The sequence below is a fragment of the Mauremys reevesii genome, linkage group 1 (genome assembly GCF_016161935.1).
Source record: "Mauremys reevesii isolate NIE-2019 linkage group 1, ASM1616193v1, whole genome shotgun sequence".
Classification (NCBI taxonomy): Eukaryota; Metazoa; Chordata; order Testudines; family Geoemydidae; genus Mauremys; species Mauremys reevesii.
The window spans coordinates 360761093-360778577 of record NC_052623.1 but is presented as its reverse complement, the minus strand read 5'-3'; the positions used below and the strand labels follow the sequence as shown (position 1 = coordinate 360778577).

At 48.0% G+C, this 17485-nt stretch overlaps 1 protein-coding gene across 1 annotated transcript in view; it reads left to right on the top strand.

Annotated features, from left to right (window-relative positions):
* SHANK3 (SH3 and multiple ankyrin repeat domains 3) overlaps positions 1–17485 on the top strand; it is a 653367-nt gene that overhangs the window by 252344 nt on the left and 383538 nt on the right. Inside the window, exon 11 of the mRNA XM_039498975.1 lies at positions 4443–4636. Coding sequence (XP_039354909.1) covers positions 4443–4636 — 194 coding nt within the window. The remainder of the gene's footprint in view (positions 1–4442; positions 4637–17485) is intronic.

Genomic DNA, 17485 nt, shown 5'->3' with positions numbered 1-17485 from the left:
AGACAGAACAGGAAGTGCCTCGTGTTCTGCTCAGTTCGGGGGCTCTGATGTATGCCTTCATGCCAGTGCCCTTAATCCACAGAGTCCTCATGAAGATCAAACAGGACACGGTGAAGGTAATCCTGATAGCTCTGGCTTGGCTTCGCCAGCACTGGTTTTGCACATTGCTGGACCTTTCGGTGACCACCTCACTGCCTCTCTGGCCGGATCTGCTGTCCCAGAACCATGGCAGTCTTCTGCACCTGAACTTGGCAACGTTGCACCTGATGGCCTGGCTGCTGCATGGTTGAATGGTGCATGGTGCTCGGCCTGTGTCTAGCAGGTACTGTTGGGTAGCAGAAAGCCTTCCATGAGGTTGATCTTCCTGGCCAAATGGAGAAGGTTCATGTGCTGGACCTCAGACCAGGTTATTCAGACCAAGCAGGCCTTGTTGCAGATGATCTTAGACCACCTTCTAGGGAGGGATAGCGCATTGGTTTGCTAAACCCAGGGTTGTAAGTTCAATCCTTGGGGGGGCCATTTGGGGTTTGGTCCTGCTTTGAGCAGGAGGTTGGACTAGATGATCTCTTAAGGTCCCTTCCAACCCTTATGATCTCAAGCGCCAGGGCCTGTCCCTTTAATCAGTTAAGGTCCACTTGGCTGCTATTGTGGCCTTACACTCTCTATTCTAGGGCAGGTTGGTCTTTGCTCAAGGATGATGGTCTGATTTTTGAAGGGTATAGAATGAATCTTATCCCCACATCCGTGACCCCGTTCCTCCTTGGGACCCAAATCTTGTGCTGTTGCAGCTCCTGGGTCCCCCCTTCGAGCCTTTGACTTCCTGCTCCTTTTGTCTACTCTCCTGGAAGGTCTCATTCCTGGTTGCAATAACATAAGCCCACAGAGTCTCTGAGATTAGGGTGCTTACCTCGGAGCTGCTCTATACAAGGACTTGGCTTTCCTGCCCAAGGGAGTTTCACAATTTCATACAAGCCAGGACATATACTTAGAATATTAAAATACTTACCTGTCTCCTTTCCCAAACCTTGAAAGTTGGAAGAGGAACGCAGGTTACACTCTCTGGATGTCAGGAGGGCGCCGTTCCATAAGTCGACGCAGTTGTTCATCATGGTGGTGGACAGAATGAAAGGTCTTCCACTGTCCGCCCAGAGAATTTCATCATGGATCATTGCCTGCATCCATTTCTGCTATGATCTGGTGAAAGTGCTTCCACCAGCAATTGTAAGTACCCACTCAACCAGGGTGCAAACCTCAGCGGCAGCCTTTCTGGGCCATCAATTCAAGTCATCTGCAGGGTGGTCCATCCAGACATTTATGTCTCATTACACACTGACCCAGCAGGCCCAAGATGATGCTGGCTTTGGTAGAGCAGTATTGGAAGCTGCATGACAGTGAACTCTGAGCTCACCTCCAGGTATACTGCTTGTGAGTCAACTAACATGGAATCGACTTGGCCCAGAAAGGCGGCTGCCGAGGTTTGCATCCTGGTTGAGTGGACAGTGGAAGACCTTTCATTCTGTCCACCACCATGATGTAACTGTTGTTCTTTCAAGATGTGTTGCTCACGTTCATTCCATTACCTGCCCTCCTGCCCCTCTGTTGGAGTTGCTGGCAAGAAGGAATTGGGAGGGAGTAGGGCCAGCGGTGCTAATATACTGACTCATGGGTGTGGCACTCCAGAGGGCGCCACTGCCAACCCTACGGATACTGATAAGGCAAAAATCTCACATGTGGGTGTGCGCACACCTAGAATGGAATTGATGTGAGCAACACATCTCTAAGAACAGTTACGAAAGGTAGGTAACCATTTTTTTTGCTGGGCAGGACAGCTGAGGGAAGGGAAGAGGAAATAGGTATATGATTATGTGCCCTCCACAGCATGGGCCTGGACACGGTCAGTACTCAGTGCCTTTCCACTCTGTATTTTTGCTCAATGGGGCAGTCACTGTTTTGGAAAGGTGATTGTGCAGGGGCTGAATGGACAGCATGGGCTGAGGGAGGGAGGGGGCAGGGATCTTGCATGGAAAAGCTTCTAGCTCGCTTCCGTCTACAGTGATTGCGGCCGGGGTCACCCAGAAAGAAGATAGCACAGCAGTGTAGCTTACTAATAATAAATTAAAATTTAAATAGTAAATTAGTAACAAAGTAACAGGAAAACTTATATGCTGAGGTTCTCTCCACAGGATCAGCTGCCTCAGCCCTGGTCTGGGAATTGGGGTTGGTTGCTTCAGGGAGGGAATCAGGCTTGCCTTCCACGTCTCCTGCACCAAGGAGGTCTCCTAAGGTCTCTTCCGACCCCAATTTTCTATGATTCTAAGAGCCCAAGTCCCGAAGGGATCCTGGCTTTATGTGGAGATCCTTTCACTGGCCTCCTCATGCTCATCCCCCCAGGTCTCTTGCTGACCATCCTTGGGGGAAGGTGGCTAGCAGGCGCCACAAGCTGCCGGGGTTCAATGGTCATGGAGTTTGCAAAATCTTGTCCAGCGCCTCAAATAATGGACAGGTTACATGTCCCCTCGTCATCCCTCATTCTTGTCGTTCCTCGTTTTAATGTAGGTGCTCCTGAGCTGTCTTCTCCTTATATAGCACTGTCCTGCATCCTGGGCATGGCCTAGCTATGTCCACAAAAATATCTTCCAGTGCCTGGCCACAAGCTGTTCCTGCACCAATGCTTCTCCCCAGATCGCAATGAGATCTGGGGTCTCAGCGCAGCTCCACGCAGCAGCTCCAGGCATTTTGTAGGGCTGCTAGAATATTTCTGAAGCTATTGTGATAAACTGGAATCCAGTAGTGAATGGACAAAATCTGGCAGTGCCCCAGCTTATAAATGGGGTGACGGGACATCCAATCAGCTTGACTTGAGAGCAGAGGAGGGCCCACAGGGAAACAGATCAGAAACAGTCACCCACAAAGCAGAGGGGGTCAGCTGTTGGAAGACTGTCAAAGGAGTTTGCAGCACCGTTTCATGCACATGAATAATAGCCCAGACTAACTCGCTTTGCAGTTTGAAAGAGAACTCCAGAGCTTGTGATAAATGCAGAGTCAGTGCACTGTGATGGATTGCGTTGCATGTAAACAAGCGGTTTCAAACTGGACTAAGTAAAAAGCTGCATATTAAACCACCTATGTAGACAAGCCCCTAGTGTAGACAAGGCCTCTGATGCTTCTGCTACCTCCATGTCCATCTGTCCAGTCCCTACAGTATCCATAATGTTTTCTTCATTGAGGTAGAAGGTGGCTCTTTCAGTAGCTTCCCGAGTGTCATGGTTTCCATTCACACTCCATGCAAAGGCGCACAGGAGGAGGTGGGGATGCTGGAGGGTTCGGGCAGTGGAGTGGTGCGGGAGTGGGGACAGGGGCGGGAGTGGTGGACTCGGGCTGAGGAGACTGTTGGGTGACGTCCTCAGTTAATGGTGTGTTATGTAGGGAGTTGTTGGGACGTCAGACCTGTGCTTTGGACCTGAGGCAGCGATCCAACCATTGAGGACTCCCAAGGCCCTTTGCGTTTCTGGGAACTGCCATGGGATGTTAGCGGGATTCTAGCAGTCGGGCGATAGCCGTTTGGTAGGAGTGCTAAGGCTTGCCAGCTGGAGGAGGGCTGTTTCGGACCTGGCGGGAGGGACTCTAAATTAGCTCATTCATGGGTTCGTTCATCAAGTCTGGAGTTTCCTGGGGTGTTTGTGCAGTGGCCTGTGAAGAGCACCCATTGTTTTTATCAGTGAGCTCTCCACACCTGAGAACAGGACCTTGGAATGAGGGAGCAAAGTGAGGGATGAGAGGAGGTGCAATTTCCAAGTGCAAACCTTGGGGGTGGCAGCAGCTGCCCCGAGCCTGGGGCACAGGGAGCCTGGGGTCATGACAGGGCGCTTGAGTCGGTGTGGCGAGAGTTGTGGAGGAGTTGGAGGGAGAGTCCATTCTACACACCTCTCCATGAATGGTCAGTTTTCCTCCCGGTGAAAGGCTAATAGGGGGATGCCTGGAGTGGTGTCAGAGCCAGGATTTTGGACTCGATGGATGAACCATGAGTCTGACCCAGTTTGGCAATTCCTATGTTCCCTCTAAAGGACTTCCATGCATCTTCCCAGCCTGGGGGGTTGCAGCAGGCCCTGCACCTTCAGCCTCTTTCTAGCCAGACAGGACTGGGTGAGACTCATCTTCGTTCCATTATCCCGAACCCTAGTTAACAGAAACATGGCATGATGGGTGACCTGTCTCTCCAGGAACTCACTATGCTGCTTCTCAGCACTGGCTCTCAGCACCTGGTAACCCTAGGAGGAAGAGGCCAGCCCTGGAAATAAACCAGACCACGCACTTTCTCATGGCAATCAACATCATTATTGGTAGAAATGAATGTTTTCAGGGACGTTGAGCACTGCAAAGCTGCGTTTAGCTTCTTGCGCGGTTAGTAACTGATGGGACTCTCTTTGCTTGGTTTCTTGCAGTGCCTTTTAGAGAAACTCCCAGCTACACAAAGAGGAGACGGATCACTGGCGCAGGCGGCCTCTCCTCCCCCCGCATGCTGCAGCGTTCTGCCAGCGACAACAATTTGAAAGCCGAGAGCCACCCGTCCTACTCACCAGTGCCCTCGCTCCGCAGCCTGCCCCCACAGCTGCTGGCACAGATGCAGGAAGCTGCTGTTGGGGCAGGGGTGGGGGACAGTAGCCTGGCGAGCACGGGCAGCTCCCGGAGCACTCACAGCCGCTCCCCATCTCTGCAGCGCGTGCAGGAAGAGAAGGAGGCCGACATGCACACACTCAGGAGAAGCAGCCGAGGCAAGGCCAGGTAAGAGAGAGCGTGGGGATGAGGGAGATAGGTCGCTTGGTGCTCACCCGGCAGCCCGCTGTGGTTCCTTGCTGAGTTTGCGAGCTCCTGTGCTGGAGTTGTGAGAGAACTGGAAGGGGCTGCAGGGTTTGTGTGCATGGGCTGGTGGGATCTCAGCCTCAGCAAAGCTGATATTGGACTAGGCCCATCTCCTTCAGCGGGGTGTGCTGTGACAGGTGGTGCTGGGTGTAGCTGACCTGACAAGCAGCACAGCCACCATACGTGTTGGTGTTCCTGGGAAGTCCCAGCTCCTGGAGCTAACTGGGGACCCTGCTTTGTCTCTCCATGGTTGTGAGGGAGCAGTGACATTGTCTGAGTGGGAACAGGCTGACCAGTGGAGTGTGAAGATACAGTGCAGTAACCTGGTCTCTGAGGCTCTGCATCTTCCTAACCAAGCACCTCGGAGAACAGGAGCTGTCCTGGATTCCAAAGGGGCACGTGCCCAGAGTTAATACAGCAGGGGTTGGTTTCCTTTTCTCTCCTCCCGCCCCCACCCCAATCTATTTCCGTGCCTCAGGAACCCCTTAGTACATCAGATGCCATTGTTGACTTTGTTGTTGCTATGACAATGGAGCGTATTTTGAGGACAAAGACATTGAGATGGCATATTGCAAACAATCGAACATCCACTAGAGCCAAACTGACTTCCTGGCAGTACTCACTCACTCCTGCCTAGAAGTAGGTACAGTTCCATTGTCCTGTAAAACCCAGCACCAGCCTTCATCCCCTCCACCATGCCTGGGTTCGGTCCTGTTTAATGGGAACTCTGCCATCTTGCTGACGGAACAGTGGAGACCCAGGTGAAGTTGGGCAATTTCCAGGCAGACAGACACTGCTAGGGTCACATGGGAAAGCTTTTAGATGCTGTTTCAGATAGTTTTATTGAACTGAATACATGGGAACAATGTAACACACATTCTCTACTATTATTTCCCAGTCACACATTGGTCTTTCTGGGGGTGATCCTCAGGTCTGACACCAACTCTTCATTGGCTGGAATTTCTCTTGTAAAGGTGTGGTGAGGATCCTGGGAACAACAAACACATGAGCATCACCTGGGCACCAGGGAAAATGACTAAGACTGTAATTAAGGACATAAGAACAGCCATACTGGGCCACACTGATGGTCCATCTAGCTCAGTATCCTGTCTCCAACAGTGGCCAGGTGCTTCAGAGGGAATGAACAGAACAGGGCAATTTCAAGGGACCCACCCCATCATAAAGTCCCAGCTTCTGGCAGTTGGAGGTTTAGGGACACCCAGAGCATGGGGTTGAATCACGGACCATATTGGCTAATAGCCATTTATGTATCTGTCCTCCATGAACTTATCTAGTTCATTTTTGAACCCAGTTATACTTTTGGGCTTTACAACATTCCCTGACAACGAGTTCCACCGCTTGACAGTGCGTTGTGTGAAGAAGTTCTTCCTTTTGTAAGTTTTAAACCTGCTGCTTATTGATAGGTTACTTGGACTTTTGGAAAGCCTTTGACCTCTATGTCCGTCTGTCCAGTACATAGTTTGTTTACAGTAGTTAGTCAGTAAGTTGGTGGTAAGTAGTGTGAGTTAGTGAGTTAGGGTACACTATATTAACTGGATCACCCTTGTCCAAATGCTTGTTGCTACCCTCAGAGAAATCTAATAGATTGGTGAGGCATGATTTCCCTTTACAAAAGCTGTGTTGACTCTTGTCCAACAAATCATGTTCATCTGTGTGTCTGATAATTCTGTTCCTTACTATAGTTTTAACTAATTTGTCTGGTACTGAAGTTAGGCTTACCGGCCTGTATTTGCCAGGATCACCTCTGAAGCCTTTTTAAAAAATCGGCTTACCTTAGCTACCCTTCAGCCATCTGGTACAAAGGCTGATTTAAATGATAGGTTATATACTGCAGTTAGTAGTTCTGCAATTTCATATTAGAGTTTCTTTAGTTCTTTTGGATGAATACCTGCTGGTCCTGGTTGTGATGGGATTCCTGGGGTGCAGCCTGGGACTGTGGGACTGCTGTGCCCCCTTAACTCTCTCCAGCCTGGGCTGTCTCTCACAATGCCTTGTTAGTGACCAGCAGCAAACCCCTCCCGGCGCTGTGATCACTCAGCATAACCTCATGTGGAGCCCCACACCCAGCTAGATTGCATGAATGCTCCCAGAGCTGGTCATGAATCACACAGAGAAAGGCACCAGCCAAATCCCCCCAGCTCCCAGCACTGTACCTCAGGAATATGCCGTCTTGCGCTGCTCAAGACGAGCAGTGCAGATTTATTAATTGGTTCACCACTTCATCAATGGAAAATGGATGTACACCAGCCTTTGCAAACCTGAGCAGTTTTGCCGCACACTTCCTACAAACTCACTGGTAAAGATAAACAGTTAAACAAATTTATTGACTACAAAAGATAGATTTTAAGTGATTATACATGATAGGCAAAAAGTCAGAGTTAGTTGCCAAAATAAAATAAAATATAAGCACACAGTCTAAACTCTGAACCCTATTAGGCTGGGCAACATCTAGATTAAGCAGTTTTTCTCACCCCACTGGACAGTGCAGTCCTTAATATACAGATTTGTCCCTTGAACCTGGGCCAGCCTCCTCTGTTGGAGTCTTCAGTCTTCTTCTGAGTGTCTTGATTGCTTGCAGCATGGGAGTGGCAGAAGAAAAACCAAGCATGGAGTCCCTGTGTTCTGTTTTATACCCTCAGTCCCACGTGCTTGGAGAACACAAGTCCAGGCATGTCTGGGGGGCATTACTGAGTCCCTAGGCCAGATTGAGCAGTTCCCCTGGTGGGGCTTCATGCAGGTGAGACATTGAATTGTAGCTCCCTTGCTGGACAATGGCTGTTGATAGGTAGTTTGACACCCCACTCGGGCACTGATTACTTTCCTTGCTGTTGTCTCTGGCTGATTCCCCAACTTACACCATGTTTTAGTGACAACTATACAACACAATCTCATAACTTCATGTGCACTAAAGATATACATATTTAGATAGAACAGTGACTTTAAGCTGATCATAACCATTTCCTTGATACTTCACATAGCCTGCTTTATAAGCAAGATCACAGTTATATATAAATGAGGAACATGGGGGTTACAGGATGCACCCCCAGGATACAGAATGTCACACTGGTAACTTATTACTATTTAATTTATGAATTTGTTCCAAAACCTCCTCTATTGACACCTCAGCCTGGTACAGTTCATCAGTTTTGTCATCTAAGAAGAATGGCTTCGGTGCGGGCCCCACACTACAAGAAGGATGTGGAAAAATTGGAAAGAGTCCAGTGAGGGCAACAGAAGTGATTAGGGGGCTGGAGCACATGACTTATGAGGAGAGGCTGAGGGAACTGGGATTGTTTAGTCTGCAGAAGAGAAGAATGAGGGGGGATTTGTTAGCTGCTTTCAACTACCTGAAAGGGGTTCCAAAGAGGATGGATCTAGACTGTTCTCAGTGGTACCTGATGACAGAACAAGGAGTAATGGTCTCACGTTGCAGTTGGGGGGGTTTAGGCTGGACATTAGGAAAAACTTTTTCATTAGGAGGGTGGTGAAGCACTGGAATGGGTTCCCTAGGGAGGTGGTGGAATCTCCTTCCTTAGAGGTTTTTAAGGTCAGGCTTAACAAAGCCCTGGCTGGGATGATTTAGTTGGGGATTGGTCCTGCTTTGAGCATGGGGTTGGACTAGATGACCTCCCGAGTTCCCTTCCAACCCTGATATTCTATGATTCTATGAGGGGATCTCCCGCACATCCTCTGCAGTGAAGACCAATGAAAAGAATTCAGTTAGCCTCTCTGCAATGGCCTGATCTTCCTTGAGTGCTCCGTTAGCACCTCGATCGTCCAGTTGTCCCATTGACTTCTTTGGCAGGTTTCTTATGTTCTTAACATATATTTTGCTGTTTGTTTTTGTGTCCTTAGCCAGTTGCTCTTCAGATTCTTTCTTGGCCTGCCTTATTATACTTTTACCCTTTACTAGCCAGAATTTATGCTCCTTTCTATTTTCCTCTGTAGGAATAGATTTCCAATTTTTAAAGGGTGTCTTTTTGCCACTAGCTTCCTCTTTTACTCTGCTATATAGCTGTGGTGGCATTTTTTTTGGCTCTCCTTCTCTTTTTTTTATTGGGGTATACATTTAGTTTGAGCAGCTGTTACGGAGTTTTTAAATAGTTTACATGCAGCTTGTTGACATTTCACCCTTTTGACTGTTCCTTTTAATCTTTGTTTAACTAGCTTCCTCAGTTTTGTGTAGTTCCCCTTTTTGAAGTAGAATGCTACTGTAGTGGGTTTCTTTGACATATTGCCCCCTACAAGGATGTTAAATGTAATTACATTATGGTCAATATTACTGAGTGGTTCAGCTATATTCACCTCTTGGACTAGATCCTGTGCTCCACTTAGGACTAAATCAAGAATTGCCTCTCCTCTGGTGGGTTCCAGGACTAGCTGCTCCAAGAAGCAGTCATTTAAGATGTCAAGAAACTTTATCTCTGCATCCCGTGCTGAGGTGACATGTACCCAGTCAATATGGGGATAGTTGAAATCCCCCATTATTACTGAGGTTTTATTTTTGCAGCCTCTCTAATCTCCCTGAGCATTTCACAGTCACTATCACCATCCTGGTCATGTGGTCGGTAATAGATCCCTACTGCTGTATTCTTATTAGTAGAGCATGGAATTACTATCCATAGAGATTCTGTGGTACAGTTTGATTCCTTTAAAATTTTTACTTCATTTGATTCTACACTTTCTTTCACATATAGTGCCACTCCCCCACCAGCACGACCTGTTCTGTCATTCTTATTTATTCTGTACCCTGATATTACCCCATTCCATTGATTATCATTTGTCCATCAAATTTCTGCAATGCCTATTATATCAATATTCTCATTTAATGCCAGGAACTCTAGTTCACCCAGATTAGTATTTATACTTCTAGCATTTGTATATAAGCACGGGTACATTTTGTCAGTATTCAGTTGTCTGCCTTCATGTGTTATATTTAAATGGGACTCTTTTATGTTTGACTACTCCTACCTGTACTTTACCAACTTCTTTCCTATCCTCTTTAGTAGGATGTAGAGTTCCCCCTTTAATAAATTCATCCCTAAGAAATGTCTCTGCCCAACCCGTGTATTCCTCTGCACCTGTCGGCTTTTTCATAGCCGTTAGTTTAAAAACTGCTCTACACCCTTTTTGCTTTTACAAGCCAGCAATCTGGTTCCATTTTGGTTTAGGTGGAACCCATCCTTTCTGTGTAGGCTCCTCCTTTCCCCGAAGGTTCCCCAATTCCTAATAAACCTAAACCCTTCCTCCTTACATCATTGTCTGATCCATGTATTGAGACCCTGCAGCTGTGCTTGTCTTCCTGGCCCTGTGTGTGGAACTGGAAGCATTTCAGAGAATGCTACCATGGGGGCCCCAGACTTTTATCTCTTACCTAGCAGCCTACATTTGGCCTCCAGGACCTCTGTCCTACCTTTGCCACATGTATCATGATTACCGGCTGCTCCCCAGCTCTGCACATAAGTCTGTCTAGATGTCTTGTGAGATCTGCAACCTTTGCACCTCGTAGGCAATTCACCCTTCGGGTCTCCTAGTCATCACAAATCCAACTATCAATATTTCTAATAATCAAATCCCCCATTACTATTACCTGGCTCTTCCTAGTACCTGGGATTCCCTCCCTAGGACAGGTATCCTCAGGGCAAGAGCATACCATGACATCAGCTGGAAGGAGCGTCCCAGCAATGGGATTGTTTTCCTCTGCTCTAGCTTTGTGTTCTCCTTTCCCTAGACTCTCATTCTTCTCAGCAGCACAAAGGCTGTCAGAACGGGGGTGGGACCGCTCTGCTGTGTCCCAGAAAGTCTCATCTATGTACCACTCTGTCTCCCTGTGCTCCTCCAGCTCAGCCACCCTGGCCTCAAGAACCTGTGCTGTGTCTCTGAGGACCATGAGCTGCTGGTAATTGTACATGCTGCATTCAGTGCAATAAACTGGAGAGCTCCCTCTGCTGCTGGACTTTCGCCTGTCTTATTTTACTCTTGCAAGGGTTGTTTTGGAGGGGGGTGGGGTGGAGGGTTACTAGCCTAAAATTACAATATATTTATAGGTGTACTTGCCTCTGACACACCCTTGCCAAACTGCCCTGTTTGATGCTCCTGTTCGCTAGCCCCTCTGGATGCTTAGGAGCTGGTTTTTTAAACCCCTGTTCTCAAGGTATCCTAAAGGGTTTAGGGATCAAGGATAGCAGGCTAGAGCCTCATCAGCGAGCTTTCTGCCTAGCTTAACAGGCCACTTGGCTCAGCACACAGACCCCCAAAACAGACCTCACTGTAATCTTCGATGAAGCAAGCACATGGCTAGTAAACAAACAGACAAACTCACCTCAAGGATCACATAATCTTTTCTACTTCACCTGGGGAACTCCCTCAAAAACTTCCTCTGCATGGGCTGCCCCATGGATGTGTGTAATCGGACAGGGTCAGACCAGCTCTTCATCTCTGAAGGGAAGTCGTCTCTCTCCGACACACTTGCGGTTTCATTTTTTAAATTAATAACATAGTAGAGAAAATTGACTTGGCTTTTCAAAAGGCTTCAGGAATATAAATAACTATGAGGTATGGTTTGATGTGTCAAAAACTGGCTAGGAAACAGAAAGGAAAGAGTAGGAATAAATGAGAGACAAGGTGGGTGAGGTAATAACTTTTACTGGACCAACTTCTGTTAGTGAGAGACAAGCTTTTCAGCTTACACATGGCTTTGGGTTAGGGATCCTGAAGAAGAGCTCTGTGTGGCTCGAAAGCTTGTCTCTCTCACTAACAGAAGTTGGTCCAATAAAAGATATTATGTCAACTACACTGCATGCAACAATAGGAATAAATGGTCAGTTTTCACCATGGTGAAAGGGTAACAGCAGGGGCTTTAAGGTGTCATACTCTGCCCATTGTTTAATGTGTTTATGAATGATTTGGAAATGGGATGAGCAGTTATGTAGCAAATGTTGCAAAGGCTAAAGTTCATAGAATAGAATCATAGAATATCAGGGTTGGAAGGGACCTCAGGAGGTATCTAGTCCAACCCCCTGCGCAAAGCTGGACCAATCCCCAACTAAATCATCCCAGCCAGGGCTTTGTCAAGCCTGAGCTTAAAAACCTCTAAGGAAGGAGATTCCACCACCTCCCTAGGGAACCCATTCCAGTTCTTCACCACCCTACTAGTGAAAAAGTTTTTTCTAATATCCAACCTAAACCTCCTCAACTGCAACTTGAGACCATTACTCTTCGTTCTGTCATCTGCCACCACTGAGAACAGTTTAGATCCAACCTCTTTGGAACCCCCTTTCAGGTAGTTGAAAGCAGCTATCAAATCCCCCCATATTCTTCTCTTCTGCAGACTAAACAATCCCAGTTCCCTCAGCCTCTCCTCATAAGTCATGTGCTCCAGCCCCCTCATCATTTTTGTTGCCCTCCACTGGACTCTCTCCAATTTATCCACATCCTTCTTGTAGTGTGGGGCCCAAAACTGGACACAGTACTCCAAATGAGGCCTTACCAGTATCAAATAGAGGGGAATGATCACATCCCTCGATCTGCTGGCAATGCCCCTACTTATACAGCCCCAAATGCCGTTAGCCTTCTTGGCAACAAGGGCACACTGTTGATTCATATCCAGCTTTTCGTCCACCGTAACCCCTAGGTCCTTTTCTGCAGAACTGCTGCCCAGCCATTCGGTCCCTAGTCTATAGCAGTGCATAGGATTCTTCCTTCCTAAGTGCAGGACTCTGCACTTGTCCTTGTTGAACCTCATCAGATTTCCTTTGGCCCAGTCCTCTATTTTGTCTAGGTCCCTCTGTATCCTATCCCTACCCCCCCAGCGTATCTACCACTCTTCCCAGTTTAGTGTCATCTGCAAACTTGCTGAGAGTGCAATCCACGCCATCCTCCAGATCATTAATGAAGATATTGAACAAAACCAGCCCCAGGACCGACCCTTGGGGCACTCCGCTTGATACCAGCTGCCAACTAGACATGGAGCCGTTGATCACTACCCATTGAGCCCGACGATCTAGCCAGCTTTCTATCCACCTTATAGTCCATTCATCCAGCCCATACTTCTTTAACTTGCTGGCAAGAATACTGTGGGAGATCGTATCAAAAGCTTTGCTAAAGTCAAGGAATAACATGTCCACTGCTTTCCCCTCATCCACAGAGCCAGTTATCTCCTCATAGAAGGCAATTAGGTTAGTCAGGCATGACTTGCCCTTGGTGAATCCATGTTAACTGTTCCTGATCACTTTCCTCTCCTCTAAGTGCTTCAGAATTGATTCCTTGAGGACCTGCTCCATGATTTTTCCAGGGACTGAGGTGAGGCTGACTGGCCTCTAGTTCCCCGGATCCTCCTCCTTCCCTTTTTTAAAGATGGGCACTACATTCGCCTTTTTGCAATCATCCAGGACCTCCCCAATTGCCATGAGTTTTCAAAAATAATGGCCAACGGCTCTGCAATCACATCCGCTAACTCCTTTAGCACCCTCAGATGCAATGCAAGTTATTTATGTTCGTCACCATGGAGGACTGTGAGGAACTTCAGAAAGACCTCCTGTACCTCAAACAACCCCGCTGTCCAGGGACTCGCATGCTCTTCCCCTCACTCTAGGGTTCAGGTGGGCTGCCTATCATCAGCTCCAGCTTGACCTGGGAGTAGCCTGTCTTCTCTTCTTCCCTTTCTGCTTCTCCTTTCAGGCTGCTGCCCAAAGAGAGGGCACTTCCCAGCTCCTCTCCGCTGGGCCTCTCCACTCCAGCTGGGCCCATCCAGCTCTTCATGGAAATCTCCTGCTCACCCCCCCACTGGTTCTGATCACTGAATGGAGCCACCTGAGCTGCAGTCAGTCACATGAGCTGAGGTGGTGGCAGCTGTTCCGTCATAGACCAAAGCCTTAAGGGCAAGTCAGCCTATGATACTGTCTCATCACATGAGAACAAGGGAACGTGCAATGAAATTAAAAGGTGGTGAATTTCTAACTCATAGAGGAAACACATTTTCATACAGCATGTGATTAGACTGTGGAACTCATTGCAAGAGGAAATTGTTGAAGCCAAGAGCTTAGTAAGATTCAAAAAAGGATTGAACATTTATAGGGGTAACAAGAATACTTGAAGTGTTATAATTAATGAAAGCATTTTCAAAATGGTCTGAAGCAACTGGTGCTGGCCGCCTCTGGAGGCAGGATGCTGGATTCTATGGACCTTGAGTCTGATCCAGTCTGGCCATTCCTATGTTCCGGTGTAAGGCATGAAGGCCTGATGAGCAACAGGACCCAAAAGTGTAGTAAATAGAGAGGAGTTAATAGTGGGAGACTCAATGATCTCTCTTAGACCAGTGTTAGGGAGTGGAGTTCACACCAATGGATACATTAGAGATCTGGAGGAGGAGGTGGGCAGTGACTTGGTGAGCTTTGCTGATGACACTGCTTGAGCAGTCATTGTCCTGTTTGCCTGCCCTGCTTTTTATGTGTTGGGTGCCTACAAAATGGTGGATTGGCTTTAAATTTATCCTGTTGCTGCGAGCCCTGAATTCTTTGTTCTTGCACTCAAGCACCTCCATATTGAGGGATCCTGCTGTGGTGTTTAAAGTGGGCAGGTGATTGGGCCTGTTCTGTGATGGGTCTTACTGTGAGGAACCCACTCCCCCGATGTCCATCTCAGCTCTAATATTGAAAGAATTATAAATACCTGAAAAGAACGGGATAGCCCCTCCCTCCCTCCCCTTCCTTCCTTCCTTCCAACCCCTAGCTGCTTTTATAGCCCCCTTCCTCCCACAATGTGGGAGATGTTTAAAGTTTTATAGGGAGTGGGTTTTTCTCCTACTCTAATGATTTTGTTGTGTTTTGTTTAATGTTTTTACTGTGCTATTGTGAGGCACCCTGAACCCCTTGGGGACGGGGGGAGGGGGGAGCTGTGTTGAGGACTCTGAGACTGTCTGTTGCACTGGGGTTTGAGGCACTGCAATGGCAGGTGAAACCCATGCTGTACATTGGTTAAAGTACTCATAGTTTTCCATATAATAACAAGCTCTGAATTGGCAGGATCCTTTGGGGTCAGTGTGGGACTCTAGGAGGCTGCCTGCCCTCTTCATAGGTGCTGTTAGAAAAGTAAAGAAAGGGCTCAGAAATAGACGATGTGGAATCAAGTGATGGGAGGCCTTCCTCTGTGGTCTTGTGTTCTGCTAGGTCACCTCCCCTTGAGATTGGAAAGATCAGTGGTTAGAAATGTGGGCAGCATTTCCATAGGATCTTAGCAGAAACCAATAGTTTATTGTGTGGTGTTACCATAAAGTGATAGAAATATAGGGCCGGAAGAGACCTTGAGAGGGACCAGTCCCCTGTGCTGATGCAGGACTAAATAAACCTAGACCATCCATGACAAGCGTTTGTCCAACCTGTTCTTAAAAACCTCCAGAGATGGGGATTCCTCAGCCTCCCTTGGGAGCCTGTTCCAGAGCTTCACTGCCCTGAGAGTTAGAAAGTTTCTCCTAATATAAATAATAAAAATATTATAATATATGGAGATATACCTATCTCATAGAGCTGGAAGGGACCCCAAAAAGGTCATTGGGTCCAGCCCCCTGCCTTCACTAGCAGGACCAAGTACTGATTTTGCCCCAGATCCCTAAGTGGTTCCCTCAAGGATTGAGCTCAAAACCCTGGGTTTAGCAGGCCAATGCTCAAACCACTGAGCTATCCCTCCCCCACAACCTGAAGCTCCCTTGCTGCAGATTAAACCCTTTACTTCTTGTCCTTCCTTCAGTGGACATGGAGAACAAATGATCATAACCCTCTTTATAACAGCCCTTAACATATTGGAAGACTGTCAGGTCCCCCTGCAGTTGTCTTTGTTAAGACTAAATTTGCACAGATTTTTTACCTTTTCTCATCGGTTTTCTAAACTTTTTATCATTTTTGTTTCTCTCCTCTGGACTCGCTGCAATTCGAGGGGTGAAGGAAATGCCATACATTGTATGTCTACACAGCAGCTGGGATGGTGCTTCCAGCCTGGGGAGACAGAGGCACTAGGTCTGCTCAAGCTAGCACATTAAAAATAGCAGGGTGAGTGGTGCTATGGGCGAGGCACCTGCCTAGTCTCACCTGACCCCCTGGGTATGTACTCGGGCAGCAAGCCTGAGCTGTCCCCAGGGTTCCCTCCCATGTGCAGAATGAATTGTGTTATGTGCACCAGTATGGAGGTGACGTGTGACACGACCCTGTGTGACACATCACCTCCATATTGGTGCTGAAAACAAAATTCATGTGGTGGGGGTGGGGCCGAGGGGTTCAGAGTGTGGGAGGGAGCTCAGGGCTGGGGTGCAGGGGTGTGAGGGCTTGGGCTGGGGCGGCAGGATAGGTGCCCCTCTCCTGGCCCCAGCAGGACCAGGCTGGAGCTGGATTTGGGCTGGGAGAGGGACACCCCAGCCACGCCTGGGTCTGGGTAACCGGGCCGAGCCTGGGTCTGGGCCAGGCTGCGGCACTCCAGCTGTGCCTGGGTCGAGGGCGTGCCGCCCTGGTCCAACCTGGGTTTGGGCTAGGCCTGGGTCCTTGCCAGGTGACCCTGGCCGTGGCAGGTTGGGAGCCGGGCTGGGTTGGGGGAGAGGGGTGCCCCTCCCCTGGCTGTGGTGGGTCCCCAGGCATGTTCCCATTGCGTGTGCATGATGCTAAATAGGCTGTTGCGTGGGAACATAGGCTGCCACCTGTGCTGCCATGGCCACACTTATTTTTAGCACACCAGCTCAAGCAGCATCACACTGAGAGATGCAGCCAGGTAGACACGGGTCTCTTGGTGACAACAGAACTTACTGGATTAATGTCAGAAGAAAGTAAAAGCTGGGTGGACTTTCAAGGGCTCTGGTCTGCTCCAAGGATCTTTTAATTTTGACCTTATGAACCTAGGATAGGCAGGTGGATACAGGGAAACTGTGTAAAAAATTTAGTATACTCTCAGTCCCCAGACCCATAGCTCACTTACTCTGCATGTCACTGTCCCAGGAAAATAGCCTTCCTTGTAAGGAACTTGACCTTACAGGTAAAATGGGCCTCAAAGGGAGGTTTCATTAATGTGGACAGAACCATATTAGTATCAATAACACAGTATGGGAGGTGAGTTTAAATTTCTCAAGCCCTTGTAGAGATTCTGTCAAGTCATGCCAATTTTCGGTACTGGAGCCCTGTATGAAGGTGTAGGATAAATGTAGCTGGTACTAGTGGCAGATATATCTTGATAATTCCAATTAGGGTAAAAAAGGAGTTGGTCTCTCTCTCTCTCTCTCTCTCTCTCTGGGTAGAGGGAAATGGAGGGCTGAAACAGAGAAGGTCCTGCGGTGAAATCCTGAAAGTTTAGGCTTAGGTCTGTGTTTGAATTATTAGAAAAGCCAGACTACCAGAGGTAGGTAAGTTTGAGTTGTATACAGTCTGAATATTCTTATCAGAGCAATGTGCGGACTCCACCTCCTTGCAGCCTTCATGAATCTGAAGACAGGGGCTTGCCAAGAAAATTCTGTGCCCTCTTCATATTCACCAAAGGTCAGAATAGCCGCTGATTGGTTTTCACATTGATTTTTAAGGTGATGGTTTTGATGGATAAAGGTTGAAATGGCCTGGGACTTACCTGTCTAAGA